At 47.6% G+C, this 26439-nt stretch overlaps 1 protein-coding gene across 1 annotated transcript in view; it reads right to left on the reverse strand.

The window, feature by feature from the left end:
• Window positions 1–9021: 9021 nt before the first annotated feature.
• The window catches only part of C8B (complement C8 beta chain), a 37145-nt gene continuing 19727 nt past the window's right edge, over window positions 9022–26439 (reverse strand). Inside the window, exons 7-12 of the mRNA XM_015072347.3 lie at window positions 25188–25428; window positions 23186–23314; window positions 20352–20515; window positions 13434–13587; window positions 11324–11392; window positions 9022–9345 (exon numbers count right to left, since the gene is read on the reverse strand). Coding sequence (XP_014927833.1) covers window positions 9194–9345; window positions 11324–11392; window positions 13434–13587; window positions 20352–20515; window positions 23186–23314; window positions 25188–25428 — 909 coding nt within the window. The 3' untranslated portion in view covers window positions 9022–9193. The remainder of the gene's footprint in view (window positions 9346–11323; window positions 11393–13433; window positions 13588–20351; window positions 20516–23185; window positions 23315–25187; window positions 25429–26439) is intronic.

A 26439-nucleotide genomic window follows, 5' to 3' on the forward strand; every position in this document is an offset into this window, starting at 1 on the left:
CTGGTAAGACAAGGCAAGGACTTGTAGGATGGTGCCGGGGGCATGGGGAGAGGCAAAGAAGCTCCTTAGGGGGCAAATGTAGGCATCTAGGCGGGAGATGACAACACAGGGATTGAGCACCTGCCTGGATCACCTGTGAGCCAAAACCACCAGCTGAGCAATGCTGTCTCGGTCACCAGAGCCAGAGAACCACGGCCAGCCTCTGCCTTGCTCCTCGGAGGATGCTGCATCCCCAGCAGTTTCAGAAATCACAATACAAAGGCAGGGGCGGTTTCAGAAGCAGCGACTCTCCCCCAGATCAGTGCCTTTCCCTCTTCAAGAATGCCTGACTCTTGCCAAGCAAAGGGCATAAAGCTTATCAAATGTATTCTACCTCAGGTCCTTTCAGGAGACCTATAATCTAAGGCTTTATAGGTAGTGGATGTAAAAACACGGCTTAAAGATATAATCTTCAGCCTGACAAGGTGTCTTTGGAAAGTAAATTAATGACAGAATGAAAAGCAATAAGGAGGGGCTTTTTTCTTCTTTGAGATAGAGGAAGATCTAAAGAGTTGACTCAATGAATCTCTTCTGAACTATATGCCTTTAGGGTGAAGATAATGGACAGAGAGAAAGGGTAGGCTTCAAAAACCACGCGGCAGAAATGAGAGATGGCAGAAGGAAGCTGTTGGGAGCCATGGTAAAAAGGGGATGTGATGTGCATTAGCAGAAGGATGCCTCTCTTCCATAAAGACATTCAGGGCTGTTACCCCTGCACTTCGGAAATGGGCAAAGCACCATGGTGAGCTCTTGTGCCAGGCCCTGAGCCAGGTGCTGGAGACACGGAAATGAATCAGATGTGGTCCCAGCCCTGCAAGAATGCTGGTAGGGTGCAGGAGGCCAGCAATGGCAATAGGTCTGATGCCAGCAGGATATCCAGAGGGCTGTGGGGGCTAGCCCAGCTGGGGGGGGGGGCAGAGAGGACAGCCCAGAGGAGGAGAGGATGGCCAGTGGAACCTAGGAAGTGAGTGTGGATTAGACAAGGAAAGAAAGGTCAAGAAGGGGCAGAATAGCACAGAGGAAATAGCATGCAACAAAGCTACGGGGATGGGAACCCACGAGGTGGGTTGGGGGGGGTTGGTGATTACTGCTCAGCTCCTTGGTTTGAGTGCTGGTCCTTCTTAGGCTGGGGACGGCTAAGATCAGATCTTTGGTTTGCTCACTGAGCCTTTCCTGAAGGCAGCTGGGGCTTGGTCCTGGGGAAATTTCTACAGATGGCCACTTTTCAGCTCATTTCCGGTGTTCTTGGTGGTTCAACACCCCACAGCCATTGTTGTATAGCTCAAGCGTTTTTAACTGGATTCACAAGGTTCTCTATTATCTGATGCCAATGTACCACTCCATCTTCGACTCCTTTTTCAGATTCTATGAGGCACTTTTACTAAAAATCTATTGCCCCAGAGCACCTGGGTGGCTCAGTTGGTTAACTGGATTGAACTTGGGCTCACGTCATGACTTGGGCTCACGTCATGATCTAGCAGTTTGTGGGTTTGAGCCCTGCATCAGGCTCTGTGCTGACAGCTGGGAGCCTGGAGCCTGCTTCGGACTCTTTATCTCCCTCTCTCTCTGCCCCTACCCTACTTGCTCTCTCTCTTTCTCTCTCTCTCAAAAATAAACATTCAATAAAATCTATTGCCCCTAACAGGATGTACAAAGCCCTATATGTCTAACTGTTGGCTCTCTGACTTCATTTCCTTCTAGTCACTCCTTCCCTCAATCATGTTGTTCTAGCCATGAAAGCCTGTTTGTGGTTCCTCACACATGTCAAGCTCTCTCATGCCCCAGGATGAGCATGCCCAAAATGCTCATCCCCTAAATCAGCTCATCCAAGACTCATGCCCTTGTTTCACTGAAGTCTCTGCTGAAGTATTACCTCCCCAAGGGCCATTTACCCTCATTTATTATTCTTATTTTATGGCACATAGTACTACTACTAAATAGACTCATTTAGTCTTCTATTTTTCTTGGTATGCCTCCTTCCATTACTATGCAAACCTTTTTATGGCTAGACCCCCAGTGCCTAGAATAGTATTTGGCCTTAATAGGGGGTCAACAAATATTTGTTGAATGAATGATGTCCAGTTTAGTTCCTCAAACAGACCAGGCTCTTTGTCGTCTCCAGGCCTTTGCACACACTACCCAGAAGCCTCCTGCCCGCCAGCTCCCTCTTCTCCTGGTTCTTTGCCAGTACTCTCAGGGTGGAGGTTAGGTTCAACCCTGACCTCTTCCACTAGCCCACACTTCATTGGGTGCTACTCCTTCATATGGCTCTATATTCCAGCATTTTCTGCAGGCTATAACTGTAGCTTACTTGTCTGTCTCCCCACACTAGTGACTTGTTGCAGGGCAGGTAGAAACTCATGTTTACCTTTGGAGCCCTTGTACCTGGCCAGCTTAGTGCTGGACACATAGGAGCTTCCTAGTAAAAACTTGTTGGATGCTGTTCTCTCTCTGGTCCCTCTGTGCTGTCGTGTGGGGAATTTGTGAGAGAGAACCCTGTAGAAGACATTTTCACAGGACTTCCGGATCCTGCAAGCTTCCTGGAGCATCAAGGGAGAGCCCACACCATCCCACGAGGCTGGGTAAACTTCAGAAAGAGAGACCACCTTTTCCACTTTAGTGAAGGAAAGCCCATCAAATCAAGTTAAAAATTCTGCATTAGTGGCCTTGGGGTTTCTCCCTCCCCTGGGAGAGATAAAGGAAAACATGTTTCCCTTCTATATTAGCAGCTTAAAGTGTGAGATAAATCCTCTCGCCTAACCAGTTTTTAACAAATGGACTTTGCTGTCCAGTGGCATGATACATGCCTGATGGATCTATTTATCCATTCTATTTCTTTAGAGATAGCAGCTAAGAAGTTTTATCTATTATTTGTCTCCCTCCCCCATTCCCATTTTCCTAACCAAGCATAGAGAGCAAGTGGTTGATGGATGGATGGTGTTTGGGATAAAAGGGACCGGAATCAGATAGTTTTCAGGATACGAACACACCGGCTTATTAACAAGGAGGTCCATCAGGCAGGAGGTGGCGGGGGGAAGGGGGAGTGGGTACCAGACAATGGCCAGTGATGGATGAAGGAACACTTGGGGTTGCAAGGTGGAGACGGGAGATAACGGGTGGGTGCAGCCAGTGATAATGGCAGTGCCTGGGCTCTGGAGTGGGCTCCTGCCCGGAGGTGAATGTCAGACCAGCCACTCGACTCCCTCTGACAATCCTCCAAGAATATCCCCCTGCAAACGCAATCCCTATTCCTTCTCCTTTTCCTTTCTGTAAAATGCGGTCGATATGCCCCCAAAGAGACAGATGCTAGGCAGGGGGGAGAAGAGGCAGATGGAAGGCAGTGCTGGTTCATTCTGCACCCAAGATTGGAAAGGCAGTTGAGTAGCCAGCATGTGCCAGGCACTTGGGATGGTGGCAACCCCTCTGCATATGTCATGCCGTTCAATCCTCACACTGTGCCATCAAGACGACTGGCCCAAGACTCTGATGAGGACACTGAGGCACAGAGAGGTAAGTGACTTGATCGGGATCACTCAGCTGGGAAGTGATGGCATTGGGTCCTACATCTCTGTCTGTCTGCCTGCAAGCCCTTTGTTTTCTTTTGAAATTTGTTTTGCGTTTCTTTACTGTTTGAAAGAGAGACAGAGAGAGAAAGCAGGGGAGGAGCAGGGAGAGAGAGGGAGAGGGAGATTCTCAAGCAGGCTCCACACTGTCAGAGCAGACGACGTGGGGCTTGAAGTCATGAACTGTGAGATCGTGACCCGAGCCGAAAGCAAGAGTCAGAGGCTTCACTGAGGGAGCCACCCAGAAGCCCTTTGGAATGCAGGGCTGCTTCTCCACTGCAAGGATGCCAGACCACGGGCCTTTCTCTGCCTCTTCTATGCAAAGGACAGGCAGGCAGGCACCTGCTATGTGATGCCACTGCCGTTGCTTCCGCTGCAGCGGGAGACGCGGACACAGCCCTGGGACTGGGGCGGTTTGGCCACTTTCGAGCTGTGTGGTCTTAGGCAAATTGCTCAGTCTCTCCGAGGCTCCTTCTCACCACCTGTCAGGCAGATAATACATCCTCCTCTTGCAGACATTGAGAGGATTAAACTGGATTAGGTATGTGAAAGTTCTTTGTAGCTGGTAATGCCCTCTGCAAATATTAGTTATTATGCTGTTACATTTCCCCTTAATAACCCAGAGCTTGGGCTATAAAAGCCTTCCATGTCCTTTAATGAAGACATCTCCTAGGAGCTAAGCTATTTTATGTCTTTCTTGTTCTCATGCTTATGGTAGGTTTAGCACTAAAATATTTTTTTTAACGTTTGATTTTTTTTTTTTTTTTGAAACGGAAAGTGACAGAGCATGAGCAGGAGAGGGGCAGAGAGGGAGGGAGACACAGAATCTGAAACAGGCTCCAGGCTCCAAGCTGTCAGCACAGAGCCCGACGCGGGGCTCGAACTCACAAACCGCGAGATCGTGACCTGAGCCGAAGTTGGAGGCTTAACCGCCTGAGCCACCCAGGCGCCCCAGCACTAAAATATTTTTAAAACAGTCTTAAATTACTTTTAAAAATCAAACAAACCAACCACTGTTCTTGTTGATGTTTTGAGAATCCCCAGAAATAACAATGTCAACGATACAGCTAACTAAGGAGTGCTGACTTTGTCCGGGCGTTCACATATGCTCCCCAAACTCCAGAAGGTTTGCTACTGTGACCATCCCCATCTTACAGATGAGGAAATGAAGGCACTGCACAAAGCCTTGCACAAAGCCACACAGCTAATAAGCCACAGAGCCAGACAATGTCTCAAATGCAGGCAGTATGGCACCAGAGTGCACACTTCTAACAACCTCACTACTCGGCTTCTCTTCATCTGTGTTTCTACCTCCGCCTACAAGGTTGGGACTTTCCCTGGGTATCTCAGTGAACCCTGAATTTCCAAACACCTCAATATGGAAAGATGACTCAAAGAGGAAAACACCAGACAGAAAAATCTGACTTCACAACAGCATTCGTTAAACAGGGAATCTCAAAGACGTATGGTATGCTAGGCCAATGTGTTACTGTTTTTCTTTTAAGTTTATTTATTCTTGAGAGAGAGAGAAAGAGAGAAAGGGAGAGAGAGAGAAGAGAGAGAGAGAGAGAGAGAGAGAGAGAGAGAGAGAGGGAGGGAGGAGGGGCAGAGAGAATGAGAGAGAATCCCAAGCAGGCTCTGTGCTGTCAGCACAGAGTCTGACATGGGACTGAGTCCCACAAACCATGAGATCATGACCTGAGCCTAGATCAAGAGAAGGACGCTTAACCTACTGAACCACCCGGGCGCCCCCAGTGTGTTGCTGGCTTTAGGTGGGCATTCTAGGTTTCAAACGAATCCATAGATGAAAAAAAAATGAGGTAGAGGCAGAATGCTAGAAGATAATGTATTTTCTTTTTGGTTACTCTTTGTTCATTTTCTGCCTCTGCCACATACGGGGCGCAGGCCTTTAACCCTTTGGAGCCTTGGCTTGGCAGCCACCTGGAAATGTGCTTCTCAGGTTTACCCCCACCAAGGGTTACAGACTTTCCCACTCCCTTCCTCTGTAAAGGTTTCCCGGAGGTCTCTGGTGGTCGCGAGTGGGTGTCACCAATACCCCTACCTGAGTCCCAGCAGCCCCCATCTGACATTGACTATTTCTCTCCCTCTTTCATTTCGATCTTTTTTGCAGCGCTGCCCACAAAGCTGGCTGAACGTGCCTCCCCCAGCCACTCCCATGTGGGTTATCCCAGGGATGTACCAACTTTCATGAGGCTACCATTACGTGTCACTAATTCATGAAAGTTTCTCACTGGCCAAGGAAGGTTCTGGCCCACTCCCATTCCTTTTCGTTGGTTAATTAATTCATGTGATAATTATTTATTTTTGCCTGCTCTGCCAGGCACTGCACTGGGTTGTTGAGATATAAAAGAAAAGTAGGCACCATCCCTCCTTCACGGACATTATATTTGAGGAGGAACAGGAGACGGTAAATGGGTAAATTATAACACAATGTCCTTAAAGCCTAGACATGCTGGCAAGTAGACGTGGTGTCATTAAGGACATCTTCAGTCTGTAAAACAAAGTCTTGCCCCCTCAAGATGCTAATCAGAATGTCCCCAGGGAGTCCTGGCTGGTGTCCCAAGGGCTTTCTCCTGCAGGCTCACTCTTGCCTGAGAGCTTTTCGAATAAGTGCCTGGGAACAGCCCAAAGTTCTCTTCTTTAAAACAAAGATGGCATTCTCCTCTGGATTCTGTGCGAGGAGATGCTCTTTCTCCCAGCCCCAGCCACCCACCTTGATTTCCACAGGCAGCCCATTCGTGGTAAGGATCCTGTTTCCCTCTGAAGCTTTCTCTACCTGTCACCTGATGATTATATTAATATCTACCCCATCAAACCCAGATAAAGATTAACTGAGATAATGTAGGTTAAAAGACTTCATAAACTGAGCAGCTCTCTATAATTGGCAGCTATTATTATTATCACTATTGTTAAGATAATTATCATCATTATTATTCCCACAGAAGTTATGTTATTAGCCCAAGGTCACACAGAGAGGAAGCAGAGCCCGAGAGCCACCCCTCCCCTGCCCCCACCAGCCCCAACATCTAGCGCTCGGTGAAGCTCCCAGCGTTTCAGAGATTCACGTTCTTGGATGCAAAACTCTCCCACACCCAGGTATACTGTGCTGTGTTCCAGCTTCCAGGACCACTGCCAAACTACCCTGCCCGGTCTGGGCCCCACGGATCTCGTGCCTCCTTCACAGGTATGTCCGTGTTGGCTATGGCAGCCAAGGTTTGTCAAAAGCACAGTTTGCATTTATTTTGTTTAATTCTTACATTATGTTTCAGCCTCCTCCGAAATGCATTTGTTTGCAAGAAGAGTCACGAGGGGAAGTTCAGCCCACGAATAAGAATATAATTATTACACAGTTTAGCGGTACCTAGGCGTCACCTGGGTATTCACCGGTGCTCCGAAATTCAATTGTTTCTCCTTCAAGACCATATTTAATAGGATAAACAATTTCTGCTAAATGCAATAAACGTGAACCTGGGCTGTCATCTCCATAATCAACTTAAATTTCCCATTAGAAGCGGTGGCTGTGATTGAGATTCAGAATTTAATTTGGCGGTGCTGGCTTCAATGTGCTAGTGTGGGCTTCCTGGGAGTTTCCCATCAACCAAAGACAGAACCGCTCTTTCCCGTCTCTGGGGAATCTTAAAAGAAGATAGATTATAACTCAAGAAAATTATACAGCTTCGGTATAATGAAAGAGATAAAACATTATTGGATTAGCCTGTTGAAATAACAGCAGACGGTAAAGCAATAATATCAAGCCAAACAAGGGCCCAGAGCCGTCAGCTCAATTGCAGGGACACAGGGATGCGAGAGGGCAAGGCAGGATCAGCACGCTTGCTACAACAACCCCCTTCCGAGAATCGGCTCCTTCCGGTGTTTGTTCCATTGACTCAGTTCCAGATAGCTGGTCAGGCCTGACTGGTGGGTGCTGACCCATGCTTTGGTGTCATGAATGTGTGAAGGTCTTAGGCCCCAACGCCTAGCCCAGAGGCAAACTCAAAGCAGATGACGTGGCCCGAAACAAACTGATTGAAAATGAGTCGGATTAACCAATTCACCTTCAACCATTTCCGGCCCCTCCGCGCACCCCCCTCCCCCCACCCCCCCCCCCCCCCCCCCCGCCGCCCCAATGTGATCTCAACAAATTCACAGGAAGTTCTGCAAAGACAGGGAGCATCCAAGAGTAAACAAAATACAAAAAGATGTTTTAATGTGATGGAATGAATGAGAGCGATAGAGCCTAAATGATCACTTGACTCAATCTAAACAACAAAAATATTCTGGTTTTTAGTAACCTAAAGATCAATTGACTGCCCTCAAGCAACTTCCCCCCCACCACGCTCCAGATGGGATTTGCACAAAATCATGAGTGAGCAAAGTGAAACATACAGAGGTCGGGGAAGGTTCACACTGCACACTGCCCCAGAGCCACTAACTTGAACTTCTTGATGTGTCTCCGTGTTCTCTCTTCCAGCCACTACAATATCTCTCCCCTTCCTCCCTCCCTCCCTCCCTCCCTCCCTTCCTTCCTTTCTTCCTTCCTTCCCTCCCTCCCCCCCCCACCCCCCCACCTCCTACCTGCATTCCTCTGTCTGTCTCTCATTCAGTTATCAATTTCCCTTGCTCTTTTCTCCAGCTCAGGGCCTTCTCTAGGCACCTGCTCATGTCGCAGCAATTCAGCTCCGCCCCGGAACTCTGCTTCTGACATGTACAGCCTTGCCTCTCCTTTGCTCAGCATCAAAGGGAGCTGAGGAACCAGGATCCACTCTCCGCGGGATGCAGGGGGTGGAGACTCAATAACACAGGCACGCACATGTGCGCGCACACACACACACCCCACTTTCTCCTACATTTAATTTCGGAAAAAAATTCATTGTCAAGAAATGCCCATGTATGGAGAGCAAGGGAGCATCACAGTTAAGAGTCTAAACCTCTGGAGCCCAAGTGCCCAGGTTCGTAACCCAGCTTTGCCACTTCCTAACTGTGCAACCCTGGACAAGCCACTTAACTGTTCTAAGCTTCAGTTCTGCAGCTGCTGAATAGGGCTAACGCAGCATCCACCTCATAGGGCTGTCATGAGGATGGAATGAATTAACACACTGAGCACCGAGGCTGGCACAGTAATCATTCGATACATATTCACTGCTATTGTCACTGAATAAGACCATGCAGTCCTCAAGGGAGGAAAAACTTAATAGCTAGTCACTGATTCATCACTGGGTACCTACTATGTGCCCCTCACACAGTGGGACTTCAGTGTGAACAACTGCTAACACAGTTTCTGGCTGATAATACGCGTGAATGGGATAAAATTATACAGATGAGCAAAGGGAGGATTACCGAGATTCTTAAGCCCTTAAGCAACATGTAGTTGACGTTGAGCTGTTTGTTCAAATCAACGTGCATTTTGCAAATAACATCTTTATTTCAAACGCTCTGAGTGGCACGGCCCTCTACCCTTGGGATGTCCCCAGCTGGGAGCTGGTATGAGGTAACCTGGCCTGAGTTCCTAAGGGCTCAGAGCTCTCGCAGTGTGCAGCCCACAGTAGTAGGTGCTAGAAGCTTTTCCTTCCTTAACAGTTAAGTGTTTCTGAAGCAGGGCCCACGCAGGGGCTGCCTCCATTCTGAGGAGGTGGATGGTTACACTGCCTTTGTCTTGTTTTCTGTCCTCCAGAACACGGAGACCAGTCTGACCAGCAATTCCATTTCCCATCAATGGGGACATCTGTAAGGAAGAAGGTCATCAAACGTTAATCAACCCTTGTTACACCCTGGTGCCATCTGGGGTTGGGGGTGGGGTGTATAAGCCAAAAGGCTTGGTGAGTCTGCTCAGATCTCCTCTCTCCAGTCAGCTGTCCTTTTTGCAAACCGTGGTACTCGCCATATTCCCTTCTACCACAGAGCTTTTGTAGATGCTGTTTCCCTGGCCCACTATACTCTTCCCTCCTCTGTTTATCTGGTTAATCCTATTCGCCCATCGGATCTCAGTTGAAGGATTATCTCTGCGGGGAAACCTTCCCTGACCTCTAGCTCCCCACCAATCCATCATATTTTAAGCTCTTGGAGCATTTTATAGCAGTGACAATTACAGCTTTCAATGTATTTCTGGGACAATTCAAATGACGTCGGTCTTTCTCTCTAAACAGTAATCTCCACGATGACAGGATCTATGTATGATTTGCTTGCCAGTGAACCCTAGCACCTAAGCTGGCACCCAGGGGGTCTTTAGTAAACATTCTTTGGATGAATGCACGAGTGCTTCCCAGCTGGGTCACCTCCCAGGTATAGGATGCTGGCTAGTTTACTTGTTGTCAAAGTACGAAGCAGGAACTCTGTTATATACCGTAAGCACTGCATGTTATATGAAATAATAACAAATAATGTACTCTCCCCTCCCTGACATTTGCCTTTCCCATGAGGTAGTGACTCACTGAACCTTAGTTTCTTCATCAGTAAAATGAGGATATCGATGGCACCTACTCTGTCATGCTGTTGTGAGGATAAAAAGATTTAGTGTTATGTAAAATGCACTTTATTTTGCTCTAAAACAAACCAACCAACACTTATTTTGCTCTTACATGTGTTAGGCATTATTCCAAGCGCTTTGAGGTTTCATGAGAAACTCAAGACAGCTCTAGGAGGTAGTTAATACCACCAGCTCCATTTTACGGATGAGGAGACTGAGGCACAAAGAGGTCAAGTAAATTGCTCAAGGTCACAGTTACTGATGAAACTCAAGCACAAGCTGAGTCCAAGCACTCATCAAGGTGCCTGATACGTAGTACAGTGCCTCGTTGTTTTTCTGTTTGTTTTTTATTTTTATTCTTTGTTGGGGGGGGGGGGAGGGAGGGAAGGGACAGAGAGAGAGAGAGGGAGACGTAGAAACTGAAGCAGGCTCCAGGCTCTGAGCTGTCAGCACAGAGCCCAACGCAGGGCTCAAACCCACAAACTGTGAGATCATGACCTGAGCCGAAGTCGGACGCTTAACCGACTGAGCCACCCCAGGTGCCCCATGCCATTTCCTTTTTTAATGATATCATCCAAAAGCCACAGAGAGGAGAGGAAAGGGAAGGAGGAGTGAGGGGTGGGGGCATATTCAGAACTCTTAGGTAATAAACTGGCCAAAGAATTTGAGAGCTGGAAAGGATCCCAATGATAGTCTAGTCTTTCCTTTGTTAATTCAGGCCATAGCACTGAGCACCAGCTAGGCTGGGCCATGGGGACTCAGAAACAAATGGCACATGATCTCTGCTCACATACACTGGGGAGAAAGACACACACAACCCAAAACATAATGTGCTAAGAGCTATATTAGGTATATGTTCAAAGTGCTACAGGAACACATAGGAAGAGTTAACTAAATTTAGTCAGGGGTGGAGGCTTAGAACTTTTACAGAAGAAGGGGCATCCCTGCTGGATTTTGAGGACTGAATAAAAGTTCAGTTAAAAAAAAAAGAAAGAAAAAAGGTAAGCATTCCAGAAGGATCCAAAGAAATGACTTGCAAATGCCGTGCATTAACAGTCCTGTAACACGAAGCATTCTCAGGTGTGAAAATAATGAAAGATAAAGTCAGGAGCCAGGATGGATCTCAAATTTCATAGCACCCGGCCCCCAACCCAGCATCCCCTGTGCTCTTGCCCTTTTCAATTATTCTCTAGAACTGCCCAGATTTCCCTTTTCCAACCGACTCAAGATTCCTTACTTTTCTCGTAGGTGACCTCGCAGGCTGGGCCCTGGAATCCAACAGGACAGATGCACTCACAGCGGGATTCTGAAAAGACAATGCAGACAGAGTGTGAAACACAATTCCTGGAGTTCAGCCCTCCACATCACTTTGCCATTAGGTTAAAATAGGGGAAACATTTAGTTGAAGGGTTTAAGATAAGAAGGTTCCATGCTAAGAATACCTACTCCTTCCCTGAGGGTCATGTGCTCCTGAAGGATGGTTACTGCCTGTCACCGGGAACCAAACGGAGTTGCTGAGAGGAATTACTCGTGAGCTCATGTTTGACCCAGCGGTGTGAGTTTCCAGCGTTGGAAGCTACATTAGTGGTCGCGGAAGCCAATGGTCACTGGTGCTCAATTTCACCCCGAGCCATCTAATTGTCCAGCCTCCGCTCGAACACTCCAGTGATTGGGAACTCACTGTCCTCAGATGTCTCGTCCCACCTTTGGCCAATTCTGGCCCTTTGGAAGTTATTCCTTAAGTTGATCTGTAACATGTCACCTTGGAGTGACATCTGGATCACACAGAGTCCCTTCACGGGATTATCCTTTAGAAGTCAGGCCCATGAACAACCCTGTCTCTGGCTTCGTATTCTCTCTCACACTAGTGCACATCCTTAGGTGGGTTCCAGTTTCTAGGTCCAAATTTCACATGAAGGCAAGGGGAATTCAGCAACCCTGGATCACGACGTTGAGCTGATGGGCAGATCCCATTTCTTGCTGACTTCCTCCCCACTTCGATGTCTCTGTCCTGACAGCAGAACTTTCCAGCCTTAGGCTTTCACTTATGTCTCCGTTGCTCCCATCCACCCTCTCCAAGAAGCTAGACACATACTCCCCAACCTCAGTTGGGAACAGGTCTCCTGTCTCTGCCCGGTTGAGCTGGCTCTGTCCACAGAGGTTCTGCCCTAACTCCAGCTGGCTCCCTCCCTGGGTGCAGATCTGCTGGACCCAACTGCACCTGACACCCTCTTTTGGCTTCATGCTGGACTGGACTCTTCCTTGGCCATCATGACAGGAACACAAGATCCCAGGCCTCAGCCAACCCCAAATTTGCCCTGCTGATTTCAGTGGCCCCAGATATGGCCCTGGAAGTTAGGAATCAAGTTCAAGGGGCCCATCCTTGCTGCTGCTCCCCCATCCCCCCATCTTCTCACCATGCGTTGGTCAGGACATGCACAGCCTAGGCCTGCTACTTCAGTTGCGTGATGTTGCCACCTGCCATGTCCATTGTGGCTGGAACCAAGGCATTCTGGCGGCCAGGGTAGATGACTTAGTTGCCTGCACTCTGACTTCTTGGGAAACAGGCTAACACTTGTCCTACTGGTCAGTACACTTAAGCGGGAAAGTCCAGCTTTCCCACTGGTTTGTAAGCTGGTGGAATCATGGATCCTGTCTGCCAGCGGATTAAGCTGTGGATCAGCTTTGCAGCCCTGATGCCATAGTGCAATCATCTGGTAGGCTTTTTCAAAGGCCGATCCCCAGTGATTCACTTTAACTAGTTCGGGCTGAGACCCAGGGCTTTGTGTTTGTGCAAAGCACCCTGGGTGATTCTCACATGCAGCTCGGGCTGAGCTCTGCCTTAGAGGAACATCTTGCTATTTGCCCATGAGCTGCACCTGAGTAGGGGCGGGGGTGGGGGGGCGGGGGGCCTCTGTCCAATCCCACCTCATTGTGCTCCAAGGAGGCGGAGACTTCAGCAGTTGTGAGCCACACCCTGGCTGCAGATTAGAACTACCTGGAGAGGGTTTACCCTTCCTGATGAGGAGCTTTCTCCAGATTCTCACACAAGGATCCAGGTGGGGGCCCAAGCATCAGTACCTCTGGGTCTCTTGAATGCCTGTTCAACATGGAGAAGCTCAGTTTACGAGGCTCCAAATGGCCAGGGGGCTCTTTTTGTCTCCCTGAGAAAGCAAAGAGGACTTCATGACAGACCCTGGGGCCTCAGGAAGAGGACCAGGGATTGATCTAGAACTCTTCTTGAGATACCCTGGAGGGCATATGGATTTGATGATGTGTTCTGGCCACAGCACCAGCCCCTCCAGATAACGTCTTTCACAGGGACACCAGCTGCCTGGAAACGGTACCTTTCAGGACAGGAACTCCATTCCCTTGGCAAGGAGCACAGTGGCAAGAGCTGACTTCCTTCTCAAACTCCTCCAGGGCCCGCTTCATGTTTTGCCTTACTGTGCTGGAGTAGGCGAAGTCTGTGGCCGTCACCAGTTCATACAGAGGCTCTGCCTGGGGAGAGGAAAGGGATGTATTTCAACAGAAAATATTCACCAAATAGAAGGATAACGCAAGGGTCCGCAGGAATGAGCAAGGGGTCGGTGCACGGAGACGGGTGGATTCATCTGGAACTGGATGGATGCCCCATCCTCTGTTTGAACCATCCTATCCAATATCCACAGATAAACTCATCTGAGACCAGGTCAACTCTTACTGAATACCTCCTAAGTGCCAGGCATGAAGCATGAGTAATGAGTAACATAAAATCCACACTCTCAAGAAACTCGGAGTCCAGAGATAGAGACACGGTAACAGATTCTTACAGCACAGCAGGTCCGGAAACGGTGGAAATGTGGAATGCGGGCAGAGGAGCAGCTGGTTAACCTGCCTGTGGTTGGGGAGAGGAGGTAACTTTCAAGCAGCTCTTTGAAACTGTTCTAGAAGTTTTATCCCAACATGGCTCCCCCATCCCAACTTGGCAAGAACCATTCACGTCATGCAAGAACCACCATCACGAAGCCTTTCTCCAGCTCCCAAGTTCACAGAATATCTTCCCACTATGAAGTGCTCAGAATACTGTCCAGTGCTCATCTGATACAAAGTCTCTTTACCCAATACAAATTCCATCTCTTTGCTCCTCTGTGGTCATTCATTATTATTATTATTATTTTATGTGTTGAAATCTCTTTTCCTTCTTGAATTAAGAAGGTAAGTTGCTGGAGATCAGGACTATATACTGCTCAGGTCTGGGGTCTAGAGTCTAGGGTGTAGCCCCAAGCTTAGTGAGAACAGCTAATAAAAGTGGATGGTCAACGAAAGGGGGTGGGAGGCTTCATCAGGGCAAAGGCAGCTGGCTGGGAGGAGAGGGGCGGAAAACAGAAACCTAGCCACAGAGAGCGAGCCGCTGGTCACCAGCGAACCTGGCAGTGTGCGGCCAGAGGAAGCCACAGATGGCTGTGGGCTAGGAAAAGCCTGGGAAGAAGTGCAAAGAGGCAGTTAAAAATGTTTGGAGCCTCGGGGTCCTACTTTCAGCTCCAGGGCCAGGTTCCTCTCCAGATTTTGTCTCTGTTCCTGCCCTAATCCAGCTCTGGAGAGTTTAGGGTCTAAATGCAGGCAATCATACCTAATAGAGGCCTCCAGTGGGAAGAAAATTGTTTCCTTTTCTTAATGCGTCCGATGCTGACCTTCGCTCCAGTGGGCAAAGCAAGGCCCCTCGGCGGTCCCACTGTCTCACTGTTTCGTGGTCAATGAATTGATCCAGAGGCGGTTTGCAGAAGCGTCCAGCCTGCTGGCCGCACGTGGGGGAGGGAAGGGGGGTTGGCTGTATACCAGTATGAGCTCCTCCAACAATCCGTATTCCCTGTCAGAGCACCTTGTAAGGCTGCCTTTAACCGCCCAGGCCTTCTCCTACCAGCACGGAGATGCGCCCCAGGACAGAGAGCAAGTCAGTGGCAGAACCCGAACAAACCTCCTCCATGTGTTGTGTTCTAGAAGCTTTGCTGACGGTTCACAAACGTGAGCCCACTCCGTCCTCACAAGGTAGCAATTACCAGCCCCGTTTTCAGATGAGGTTAAGTGACCTGAACAAAGTCAAAGAGCTCATTCAATAGTATTTCCAGGATTCTAACCCAAAGCTTTTGTTTTTCTTACGAGCTCGTGATAATTATTGATGAAAATGGCTTCATTATTCCCATTTTCCAATTCCTATACCAGCGTTCCCCAAATTTTGCAGACTGGGGTTTGCCTTGGAACCGAGCAGCAACTCCTAGGGCTCTATAGCTCCCTTTTAATTCGAAGTTAATATGGCATGATTGTCCCTTCTTTCGTTCGTTTCTCTCTTTTCTCCTCTTCTTCCTTTCTCCCCCGTCTCTTTTCCTTATTTCTCCCCCCAAAACACAGTCCTAACTACTCATATTGACCACTGGGTCCTACGCACACTTGCCCTTGTGAACTTGCCCTTTTATTTATCACATTGCTGCAAAGAGATGGTCCTCGCTATTTATTAAGCTCCATGCCCTTCCTTGTGACGGACCCTGGTGATCACCATTCTTAATGATAACGAATAATTACTGGAATGGTAGCAGTAATCCGGTGCTGAACTAAATACATACATTCTCTAATTTAATCTTTACAACAATCCTATTGAGGCAGACAGTCTTCTGTATCCCCATTTTACAGATAGATGAAAAAGCTGTGGCACAGAAAAGTTAAAAAGATGGACCAGAGTCACACAGTCAGTAAGTGGCAGAAAAGGATTCGAACGGTTAGCATTGTGGTTTGTGTCCTTTCAGTGAATATTTTTGGATAGTTAAGTGGACAGGTATTTACACCAAAGCAGTGGCATGAGAAAAGTGCAGTTTTATTTTCCACTTGCCTCACTTAATAGCATATTATAGGCATTTCCCCATGCTGTTCAATATTCTTTGATACAAATTTTTTCATAGGTATAGATGGTTATATAAAGTGTTGTTTCAATTTATATTCTCATCTCATTTTGTGAAAGTGCCCATCTCATTTCTCTCAATGATATCGAGTATTACAATTTTTTTTTTTTGAGAGAGAGAGAGAGAAAGAGAGAGAGAGAGAGAGAGGGAGAGAACCTCAAACAGACTCCACTCTCAGCACAGAGCCCTACACATGGCTTGATCGCATGACCCGGGGATCATGACCTGAGTTGGATGCTCAACCGACTGAGCCACCCAGGCGCCCTGTTGAATATTATAGATTTTTAATCATTGTCAATTTGATAGGTAAAAAAATATCATGTTGTTACTTTTTCATTTCTTATTCCTAGGAAAGTTAAACATTGTGCATATTTATTCATCATCTTAGTGTTAAGAGTTGGCTATTTCCTTTGAAATGTGTCTTTCTTAGAAATTGTATCATTCTTTATACATTTAGGATTTTGTTTGTGGCAAAATTATCTTGTGGGGGTGTTACCTGTCATTTAATTACATTCATGGTTTCCTTATTTGACATCCAGAATTTATTTTGGGGGGTGAGCTCCAATGGCTTGAGTCTGACATTATCTTACCAGGCAATGTTACCACAACATCTGTATTTTAACCCTTCTCTTGGTCAGAGTAATTTGCTGTTAGAGAATCTTTGAGTACAGCGATTTAGAAAGGTACGGTGGTCACACCTTCAGAAAGGTGTGATTATCACTGCTTACCAAGTGATCAGCTGCTTTTCTTTCTGGATACATACATAGCAGGGTTGCAATTCCCTGACATTCTAAAGGGCAGGTTTGCAACATGACTTGTTTTGAGCAGTGGAAAGAGAGCAGAGGGGGCGTCCATTCCAGGGTGAAGCTTTCAGGACAGAGTGAAGGGACATATCCCCTTCCCTTACCAATGCAGCGGTGATCTTCGGAGCATATGACCACATCAAGCCTCTGTGGCCCGGCTCCCTGAGTGGCAATGCGAAAAGCCCCCTCCCCAATATACTTTGGGCATGTTGTGTGATTGAGAAATAAACTTGTGTTGTACTCAGTCCCTAAGATTTGGGAAGTTTTTTCACTGCAGCATAACCAATGCCTTCCTGACCTCTGTGGGAACACCATTCACAACTATATCTTTTCCTTCTACTCTGGGCAATGCCTGAGCTCTATATAGTAGCTTCTCCACCAGCTTGGACCTCAGACGACAACCTAGCCACGCTGGCTACTTATAGAAATGCTCACGAGTGGTTGAGTTTGTGACTGGGTTTGCCAGTCCAACACAGAATCTCCCCAGTTACAGCTGAATTTCAGATAAACAACAAATAATTTGGTCATACCAGTATGTCCCATGCAATATTTGGGGTATGCTTATATTAGGAAATTATCCATTATTCGTCTGAAATCCAAATTTAACTAGACATGCTATATTTTCCATTTGCCAAATCTGGCAATTTTTATGTGACTCCTTTAATAATGCAAAGTGTCTTTGGGATTTTTTTATCCATTAACGACCGTTTCTCTGGGCCCCGAGCTTCTCCTTCACGACATTGTAACTACACTGCCTTCAGGCACTTCATGTTGCAGAGAATTCTAAGACCAGAACCACCTTTATTTTTTTTTTTAGAATAGGGTTGTTTCTAAAAGTTAAAAAAAAAAAAATCACATCATAGGATGTGTTTCTGTATTGTTTTGCTCTCAGTACTTTCGCCCACTTTTCAATGAGTTCTGCATTTTGTGTCATCAGCTCAGGGACATTTCCCTTATTATGTCCGTGATGAATGCCATCTTCAAATTTAATCTTGTCTCTTTCTCAGGAAGAAGTCCTTGAGTTTCGGATTTCTCCTTCTGTACTCTCTTCCATCATATTTCTTTTACGTCATTGTTTTAATCTCTTTGTCTTTTGCTGCTACATTATGAGAACGTTTTTATGGCGCCTTCCCACATCACTGACTCAATTTTCTGCAGTGTCAATTCTGTTCTTTACAGTTTCCAATTGTAGGCTTTCCTCTGCTATTGTGCCTTTGGTTCCGTGTAGTCAGCCACTTCCTTTTTCATCTGATGAGTGTCTAATATCTCAGCATCTCTTCCTTCTTTCCTGAATTCCTCATTTGCTTAAAGCTTACGATAAAAAGGCAAATGCATTCCAAAATTTGCTTCTCTTTTTCCACTTTTAGATGTAGGCTTGTCTTCTGAATCTTGAAGGTAATTTCCATCTTTTGCGTTTGGAGTTCTCTTTCTGTGTCCACGGCCATTTGTTAACTCTGGGCAAAGAGCCGTTTCTCTGGGTCGAGAGTCTATCAGTGAACGGTGCGAGGTGGCTCTTCGGTGTTCCTCTTCCCCGCCCACCTGGCTCCTACGCCAATCGTGTTTCAGGTCTTGATCCTCAAGAATGCTTTATGCATGCGACCCCTGGCCAACACTCTGTCTAGGAATCGCCTGTCTAGTGGCTTCTGCCGTCCTGGAAAACAATCGCCGCTCTAACTACCTGGCGGGCTGCCTCTGCAGAGAAGAATTATTGTGAGATAATGTGGAGGCATCTGCAGTTTTCTCTTGCTGGAAAGAGTGCATGGAAGAGTGGGATGTCCAGAACATACGTTTCCAACTCACGGCAGGGACTTACAAAAGGAAAGGCTTAAAAGTCTTCAGTAACCTCACCTCCCCAACTGCCGAAAACATCTCTGCTTCCTTCACCTTTTCCGCCTTTCAGCCCACACACCTGACAGTGTGATACTTGCTACTACATCACACACATGCTGGGCCTCTGTGCCTTTGGTAAAGTGCTGCATGCCTAAGACCGTGTTCAGGCCTGAGATGCTTAGCATGCTGGCCTGCCCTACCTGTCTTCCTCTCTTCCTTCCTCTCTCTGTCTTTTTCACACACACACACACACACACACACACACCAGATCACATCACATGCCTGACACTTGACATTCCCAATGGCCAGTCTGGCACATCCAACCCATTCAGGTAGGTGACCAGGGAAAACTCCATTAATTCTCGGTTTGGGGGAAAAAAAAATTCAGGTAAGGTGTAAGTGACCAGTAAAGACCAGGGATCTATTTTCCCCTGAGCTCTGTTCACTCCCCTGTGCATCCGTGATTCCAAGCAATGTCACCACACCATCAGCCAACCCCAGAGTTCTCTGGAGCTGCGTACAACCTACAGCTGACTTTATTCTCCTTGATGCGTGTCAGCAGCTGTACCCTAAGTGTCACTACTGAAAACGGCAGAGGACAGGATTTGAATGGCAGCCTTCTGTTCTGCAGCAACTATGCATTTGACATACAAATTAAGACACTGGGCAACTGCCAGGATTGGGAGCTGCAGAGCATCATGTGAAGAGCTCCGGTCCCTCGTCACCCCTCCTTGGCGGCAAGAGGCAGTCCCGGGGGTGGGGTGGAGTGGATGCCAAACAACCAGTGAGTGTACAGACAACAGCAAGGAGAGGATGGCCCGAGATGGAGCACGGACCCCGTGCAGAAGTCCCCACAGGCAAGGACCTACTACTGCTGATGTGTATGACAGTCCTGTTCTGGCAAACGTCCTTTTAGTTTAAGGTTGCAAAACTGCTCTTGTGTGGGTGACGGTTGGTTGGGATCATTAGTTTTTATTCACCAAACCCACAGGAAAGTCTGGAGGGGAGGGAAGAGGTCAAAGTCTTGGGCCCAGACCTAACAGAGACTCTTGAGCAGCCACAGATGGATGCTCCCTCTGTGACCTCGATTTTCATCAGCCACAAAACGGAGGTAAGCACACGCAATTTGAGGATTAGATGCAATAACATGCCCAAAGACCCTGGCAGAGTGCCAAGAATATAGTCGGTGCTCAAAACGTCACTGATCACCGTGAAGTATTACCCTGTCCTGTACGACGGTCATGGCTGCCCGGGTCTTACCGGTTAGCACAGAGTGTATGTTTCACACTTGCATCTTTCTGCCTCTCCTCCAGCGGCTTAGTTCCTCTCACTCTGCAGGAAGTTAGCAACTATTTGTTGGTTGAATGAATGTTAAAATACGCAAATAATGCCTGGAGAGAGTCTCTGACCACATGGAAACAGTATCAATTTAAGAAGGCTGGAACTAGAAGCTGATGGTTGATTTCCTTTAGCAACTTGGGGGCCTGAGTCGGAGGGAGTCAGGGGTCTGCAGCTGGTGCCCAACAGTTATTTTGTAATCGGTCCACTCCAGATACATTATCTACTATAATGTGTGTGCCTTGAGATTAGGGTGTGGGTCTTCTTGAGCTCTGTATCCCTCAGCCTGGCTCCTGGTAGCCCCTCATAAGCTGTTTACTGAATAGAGGAAAGGGTGGAGAGAGCAGCTCCCCAGATATACCTTAATTTTGATGATGTCTGGGTTGTACTGCACGGCGTCTCCCCACTCCTGCATCAGGTCCGCGGTCGGCAGCTCCTTATATGCCAGGGCGGTGATGTGCTCACTTGCCCCTCCTCGCACAAGGACCACCAAGTCATCCACCATGGTGTCTCTCTTGTTTCTGTCTGGAATCGACACAGAGACCTGGCATGTCAGGGGATCCACTTCGGCACCCTGGAATTTGCTGCAACCCAACCTAGTCACCATGATACTCACTAAGCTCATCCTGGAGGTGCCAGTAGACAAGATGCAATCCCACCAGCAAGGAAGTCACGACGCAAAGGGCAAAAGGCAACTCACCCAATCAAATAGGACACAAGTTGGGGGCAGGATAAGGAGGGGATATCTATAAACGCCAGTCACTGAGTCTATGGAAGATAGATACCTGATGGATATTCATATATATATGGAGAGATTGATAGGTCATAGATACGTAAATAGGTTGATAGGGAGATAGGTTATGGATCATTGATGTGTCAGCCAGTAATCTAAGTGTTGTATTAACTCACTTAATCTTCACAATGAAATAGGAACTATATAATCCTCATTTTGCAGATAAGAAATCTCAGGCACTAGGGGTGAGAAGGTTGATCCAGGTAGCCTTGCTGAAGCTCTAAGCTACATCTCTTCTTTGTATGGGATAACAGAGGCGGGAAAATTTGTAAAAGCTGGGCTTTGTGTGTGATAGATACCCACTAAAGAGCGTCTACTATAATATGATTATTGTTTTGATCTATGTAGAATTTCCCAGAAGGCCCTCAATCATATCAGTGAGTCCTTCCCATTCTAATTTGTCCATTCACCCCATGCCAAAAGAATGGGTGTCAAGTGACCACTTAGCTTTGAGCCCGCAACCCTGTGCACCATAGAAAGGAGTCTTGTATACTGCTGGTAGGGGGACAGCGGTACAACCGTTTTAGAAAACAGCTTTGCATTCACTAGTCCAGAAAAAGTACACGGTCTACAACCCAACAATTCTACTCCCGGGTGCATTCCTTGCAAAATAGTTGCATGCGTGTGCCAGACAAGCACAGAAGAATGCTCTAGCAGCAGCGACTGCACTTGCGTGAAACGGGAAGTAACTCAAATTCCACAGTGGAACGGACAAAGTATTATATTCATACATGAAAATACTAGGCAGCAATGGCAAGTAGCTGTAGTTATACACACATGATAGTGAACGAAAACACCACCACCACCCAGAACTGAAAAGAGTATATTCCATCCATATAAAGTTCAAAAACAAGCAACGCTGAGCTTGTTGTATTGGTTAGTGATCCACCTGGTGGTAAAACTATTAAGAAAGGAAGGATGTGTTTAACCCAAAAGGGAGGGAGGAGTTGGCAAGTGATGAGGGTCCTGCCCAATATTCCATCTAGTGACCTGTGCAAGGGATCACTTTACATATCTCCTTTTTATTTTTTTAAGTTTATTTATTTTTGTGTGTGTGAGAGAGAGAGAGAGCGAGAGTGAGAGAATGTGCACATGGGAGAGGGGCAGAAAGAGAGGGAGAGAGAGAGTCCCATGCAGGTTCTGTGCTGTCAATGCAGAGCCCAATGTGGGGCTCGATCCCACAAACCATGAGATCGTGACCTGAGTCCAAATCAAGAGTCAGACGTTAACCAACTGAGCCACCAAGGTGCTCCCTATGAGTCTTCTTTAAAGAGTATCTAGGGGCACCGGGGTGGTTCAGTCGGTTAAGCGTCCGACTTCAGCTCAGGTCATGATATCACGGTTGGTGAGTTCGAGCCCCGCGTCAGGCTCTGTGCTGACAGCTCGAAGCCTGGAGCCTGCTTCAGATTCTATGTCTGCCCCTCTCTCTGCCTCTCCCCTGCTCATGCTCTGTCTCTGTCTCTCAATAATAAACTTAAAAAAAAAAATTAAAGAGCACCTGTGTTCTGTGCATGTCTCCCTTATGGGACCTATCTTCCAACCCAGCCCCACCAAAATGAGCAAATAAACAATATCAATCACACATCAGTCAAGAGTGCAAGGGATTGTTCTAGGCCAGCAGTTCATTTTTGTCGTTGTTTTATTTTGTTTTCCTTCAGGTGTTGGAACTCTTTCTCCACGTACGATCCCCGGTGCAAGCTCAGTAAAGTGGAGTCGGTGGGGACTGCTCTTTGAGGTGCAGCAGAGGCCGGGGCCTGGGGCCCTGCTGATTGGTCTCTCTTTCCTACTCTACTTGCTGTGTTGATTCCCAGCTCCCTGGAATGACCTCCAGGTTCCCTGCTCCCGAACACTTGGCTTTGATACCTGCCCCCTCTAGTCTGGTCTCCCCTGCCGTGTGGACTCCGCTACATGATTTATGGCTTTGCCTGCTTCTCCAGACTCTACCCCACCCATTGTCTCGGAAGGACCAGCCTCTTCCCCTGCCTCCCCCGCCTTCTCCACCGGCCTCCAGCCAGGCCCGCTCCTGGCCACCGGAGTAAATTTCCACTGTCATTTTTTTCCTGCCTTAAAAACAACCTTGCCGCTTTACTCCCTGAGTGACAATTCCAACGTGCCCTCCTTTAGGAAGCCGGTCCTGATTCTCCAAACTGGCTTTGGTGCCATTGCTTCTTTAATTGTTTGCCCACCTCATGTGAGCGCCACGAGGGTGGGAACACAAGTTCATTCACTTTTGTATGCCCAGCACATAGTAGGAGCTAGGTAAGTTTTTATTGAGTGAATTATGATTTTAACTGAAATTCCTTAGGATATCCAGTCTTTAGCTTGAAGAAAGATTCGGTTTGGGGGGGATGCTAAGAAGGGAAAGATAATGAGCACAGATTTCACATGCCCCTGCCGCTTACCTTTTATTTCCCTCAGAATACCCTGGCATGTGCCCACGGACACACCCAGACTGACGTAGACCTCCTCGATGGCAGCACCGATTTTGAAATCATTCTTGGCACAGGCTTGGACGTCCTTAAGGGAGTAATCTGAAGGAAGCAAGAAAAGAGGCCCATGACCTAAAGGTCATTCACCCTGTCACCTTTTCCTGTCATCGATTCCAGAAGCCTTGCCCTTCCTGGATGTCATGTCGCGTGACTCAGGTTCAAATCAACGGGTGGCCAGCCTGATGACCAACAACGCAGGCAGCCATGACATCAGGGTGGAGGCCTCATGAGAGGGCGACAGAACCTTCCCCTTTCAGGGTCCTCAAAGGCTCTGAGGGTCTTTGCTGCCCTCCCTCTGAGAGTGGAAGTGCTCAGAGTTGTTTTCTAAGCCTCTAGGGGTCGATCCAGTAAGTACAGTTTGCTGTAGTGTGTCCTCCTTGCCCTGACCCACTCTTCTTTAATCTTTGCTGGAGTAGAGAGGACAAGTTCATTAATTAATTGAGGTGATATATTTAAAGTGTCTGGTCTAGGACCTGGCAAAGAGAAGGGGCCGATTTCTCTTATTTCTTCTTTGTTTTTGCCTCATTCCCCACTTGTTTCTCCCTAATTCTCCCCAAGGCAAGCTCTCCTCCTGGGCTTGCTCAAACTTGGATGTGACTTGGTCAGCACCTTCTGCGGTACATTGAGGCCAGGCAAGGAGAGGAGAGCAGTCCTGACTACGGAGTTCTCCAGTGGTGTTAAGCGTATATCCGTTTTCCCTCCCAGCATGTTCCTGGAAATATGAATTTCATGATAACATCTCTTGTAATTTTTGCAGTAGTAAGTATTATAAGAAAATGTGCTTCCGTGGTCAAGTAAGTGTGACCAGCGTTGTATCAGAGGAGGTGGACAGGTCATTTTATGGCAGTAGCCTCGTGGGATGCTAAAAGTGGGATCCATTATATGTTTCCCCAGTTTGCTTGGTAACAGAATCCTTTTGCAGGAAGCAGTTTGAGGAAATAAGAAAAGTGCTCTGGAAACCAGTGGTATGGAGGAAGGTATCCTTGGCCTTAGTGAGAATGAAGCCACACCGGCATAAATTTACATACATTACAGACCATGTGTCCTCTTGCAAGTGCAATGGCCTTATAACCAAGCCCTGGGTCCTCCACTGTGAACGGTGTGACCCAGGGCAGGTCACCTAACGTGGCAAGTGCCAGAACCCTGGACTGGGAAGCAGGAATCACACCTTAGGCCTGCAGATGGTTACAAGTGGTAAGTCCTGTAATTACATCCACAGGGAGAAGAGATTGCCAAGGGGCATCAGGAGTTGGATGTTGGTTAGGCGGCTGTGGTAACAATCTGCGATCCTGCTACTTAAAATGGGGTTTACGGATCAGCAGCAATGACGTCATGGCAAAGCTTGTGCAGAATCTTGGGTTTCGCCTCAAAGTTACTGAGGGGACTTGCTAATCAATGAGAAGGAAAAAAAAAACAGTCAAGGTTGACTCCTAGGTTCTTGGCTTGAGCCACTGGTTGGATGGTGAAACCATTCTGAGATGTGGATGACTGTGGAGGACACAAATTTGGCAAAGGAAAGCAAAACCTGACTTTCGGGACACGGTAAGGTCGTGATGTTTGTTGGGCATCCAAACGGTGATGTCAAGGGGACATTCTGATGAGCGCTCTTGGGTGCTGGGAAGAGATCCAGGGGGAAACATACACTGGGAGTTCTCCACATATCGAAGACATTTAAAGCCATGAGACATGGATGCTGTTGTCTAGAGGAAATAGTTGTAGAAAAGAGGACTGCCCAGACAGAGGGCTGGGCGGAGGAGGACCCACTAACAGGTTATAAAAAGGAGACATCTGCAAATGACACTGCAGCCAGGGAGGGAGGAGGGAACTAGGAGCAAAGCCTGCAACTGTCCTCCCACCACCTCACAGAGCTCGTGTGTGCCCCGGCAGGAGAGCCATAGTCCCCTGGGCAGCGTACCTGCTCTCTCCATGGCCTCTTTGTTCATAATGAGTGTGTATTCGTAAATGCCCCCCAGCACGGCCTCTGTGATGTAGTGGGTCCCGAAATCACGGAAGAGATCTCTGTACTCCCCGTAACTGTACTCCAGGGGCAGCAGCTTGACTCTCTGAAGGAGTTCGTAATGGAGCATGAGGCTTCTGGGCTTCAGCTTGTAACGTGCTACTTCAAGGTCAGAGCGCGCGTGCAGAAATGTGCTTTTCTAAATGAAATACCAACATGGGAAAAGCAGACCTTTAAAGTTAGGAATCTGGAACAAGAGGATGAACTTTACAAATACCATCCGATGTTCCTGGCCTGGGGTCGTCACTCTTATGATTCCTTTAGGATACTTGGGGGAAGACGGTCTCTTTGACAAGCTTTCATTTCTCATAAATATTCCGACGTCCTTTCAGCTGGGGAGAGTTTGCTCTTAACTCACCTCCTTACGGCGGCAAAGAAGGAACGAGAAAGGTAGGTGGCCAGAAGCAGAGATGGCAGGGAGCAGCAGGAGCACTTTGGGGCCACTCTGGTGGGATACAGGGTCTGCCTGCCTGCAAAGGCAGCCTCTTTGTTTGGGCTTTTTAAATTCCAAAGAAAGGCCGCTCAAGAAAGTGAAAGTGATGCCTTAGGAAGGCTAGGCATTACAGCGCATGGCAAGAGTCAGCCAGCTACAAGCCTGCACGCCACATCAGGTGCCTGGTGTTATAAATAGAGCTTTTTTTAGGAGGCAGCCACGCCCTGTCGTTCGTGCGCTGTCCATAGCTGCTGTCACTCTACCACGGCAAAGGTGAGCACCTGTGACAGAGACCCTATGGTCCTACAAGGCCTAAAGTACTTACTATCTTGCCATTTACAGAAAAAGTTTGGTGACCCCTGGTGTGGGGGATAGGCTGAGAGATGGCGATGGGAGGTGATGTGCAAGAATAATCTGAGGTGAGAGTTTCCTATCCTTACTCTCACCTCATTCTAGTTCTGCCCCAGAGACTCATGACTCTCCCTTCTTCCTTACCCTTCCAAGCTAAGCAGTGCTCTGTTCACGATTTGTCTAAATACTGTAGGTTTCTTTTCCTGCTCGGGTTTGGATAAAACCTTCCCGCTCATCTCCCTCCGTTCTCTGGCCTGCCGTCAATGTTCCAATCAGAGCTGACGTCTTAAAACCCTGATGGTATTACAGACATGCCTTGTTTTATGGCACTTCATGGACACCGTGATTTTTAGAAATTGAAGGTTT

This window comes from Acinonyx jubatus, chromosome C1, assembly GCF_027475565.1.
Source record: "Acinonyx jubatus isolate Ajub_Pintada_27869175 chromosome C1, VMU_Ajub_asm_v1.0, whole genome shotgun sequence".
Lineage (NCBI taxonomy): Eukaryota > Metazoa > Chordata > Mammalia > Carnivora > Felidae > Acinonyx > Acinonyx jubatus.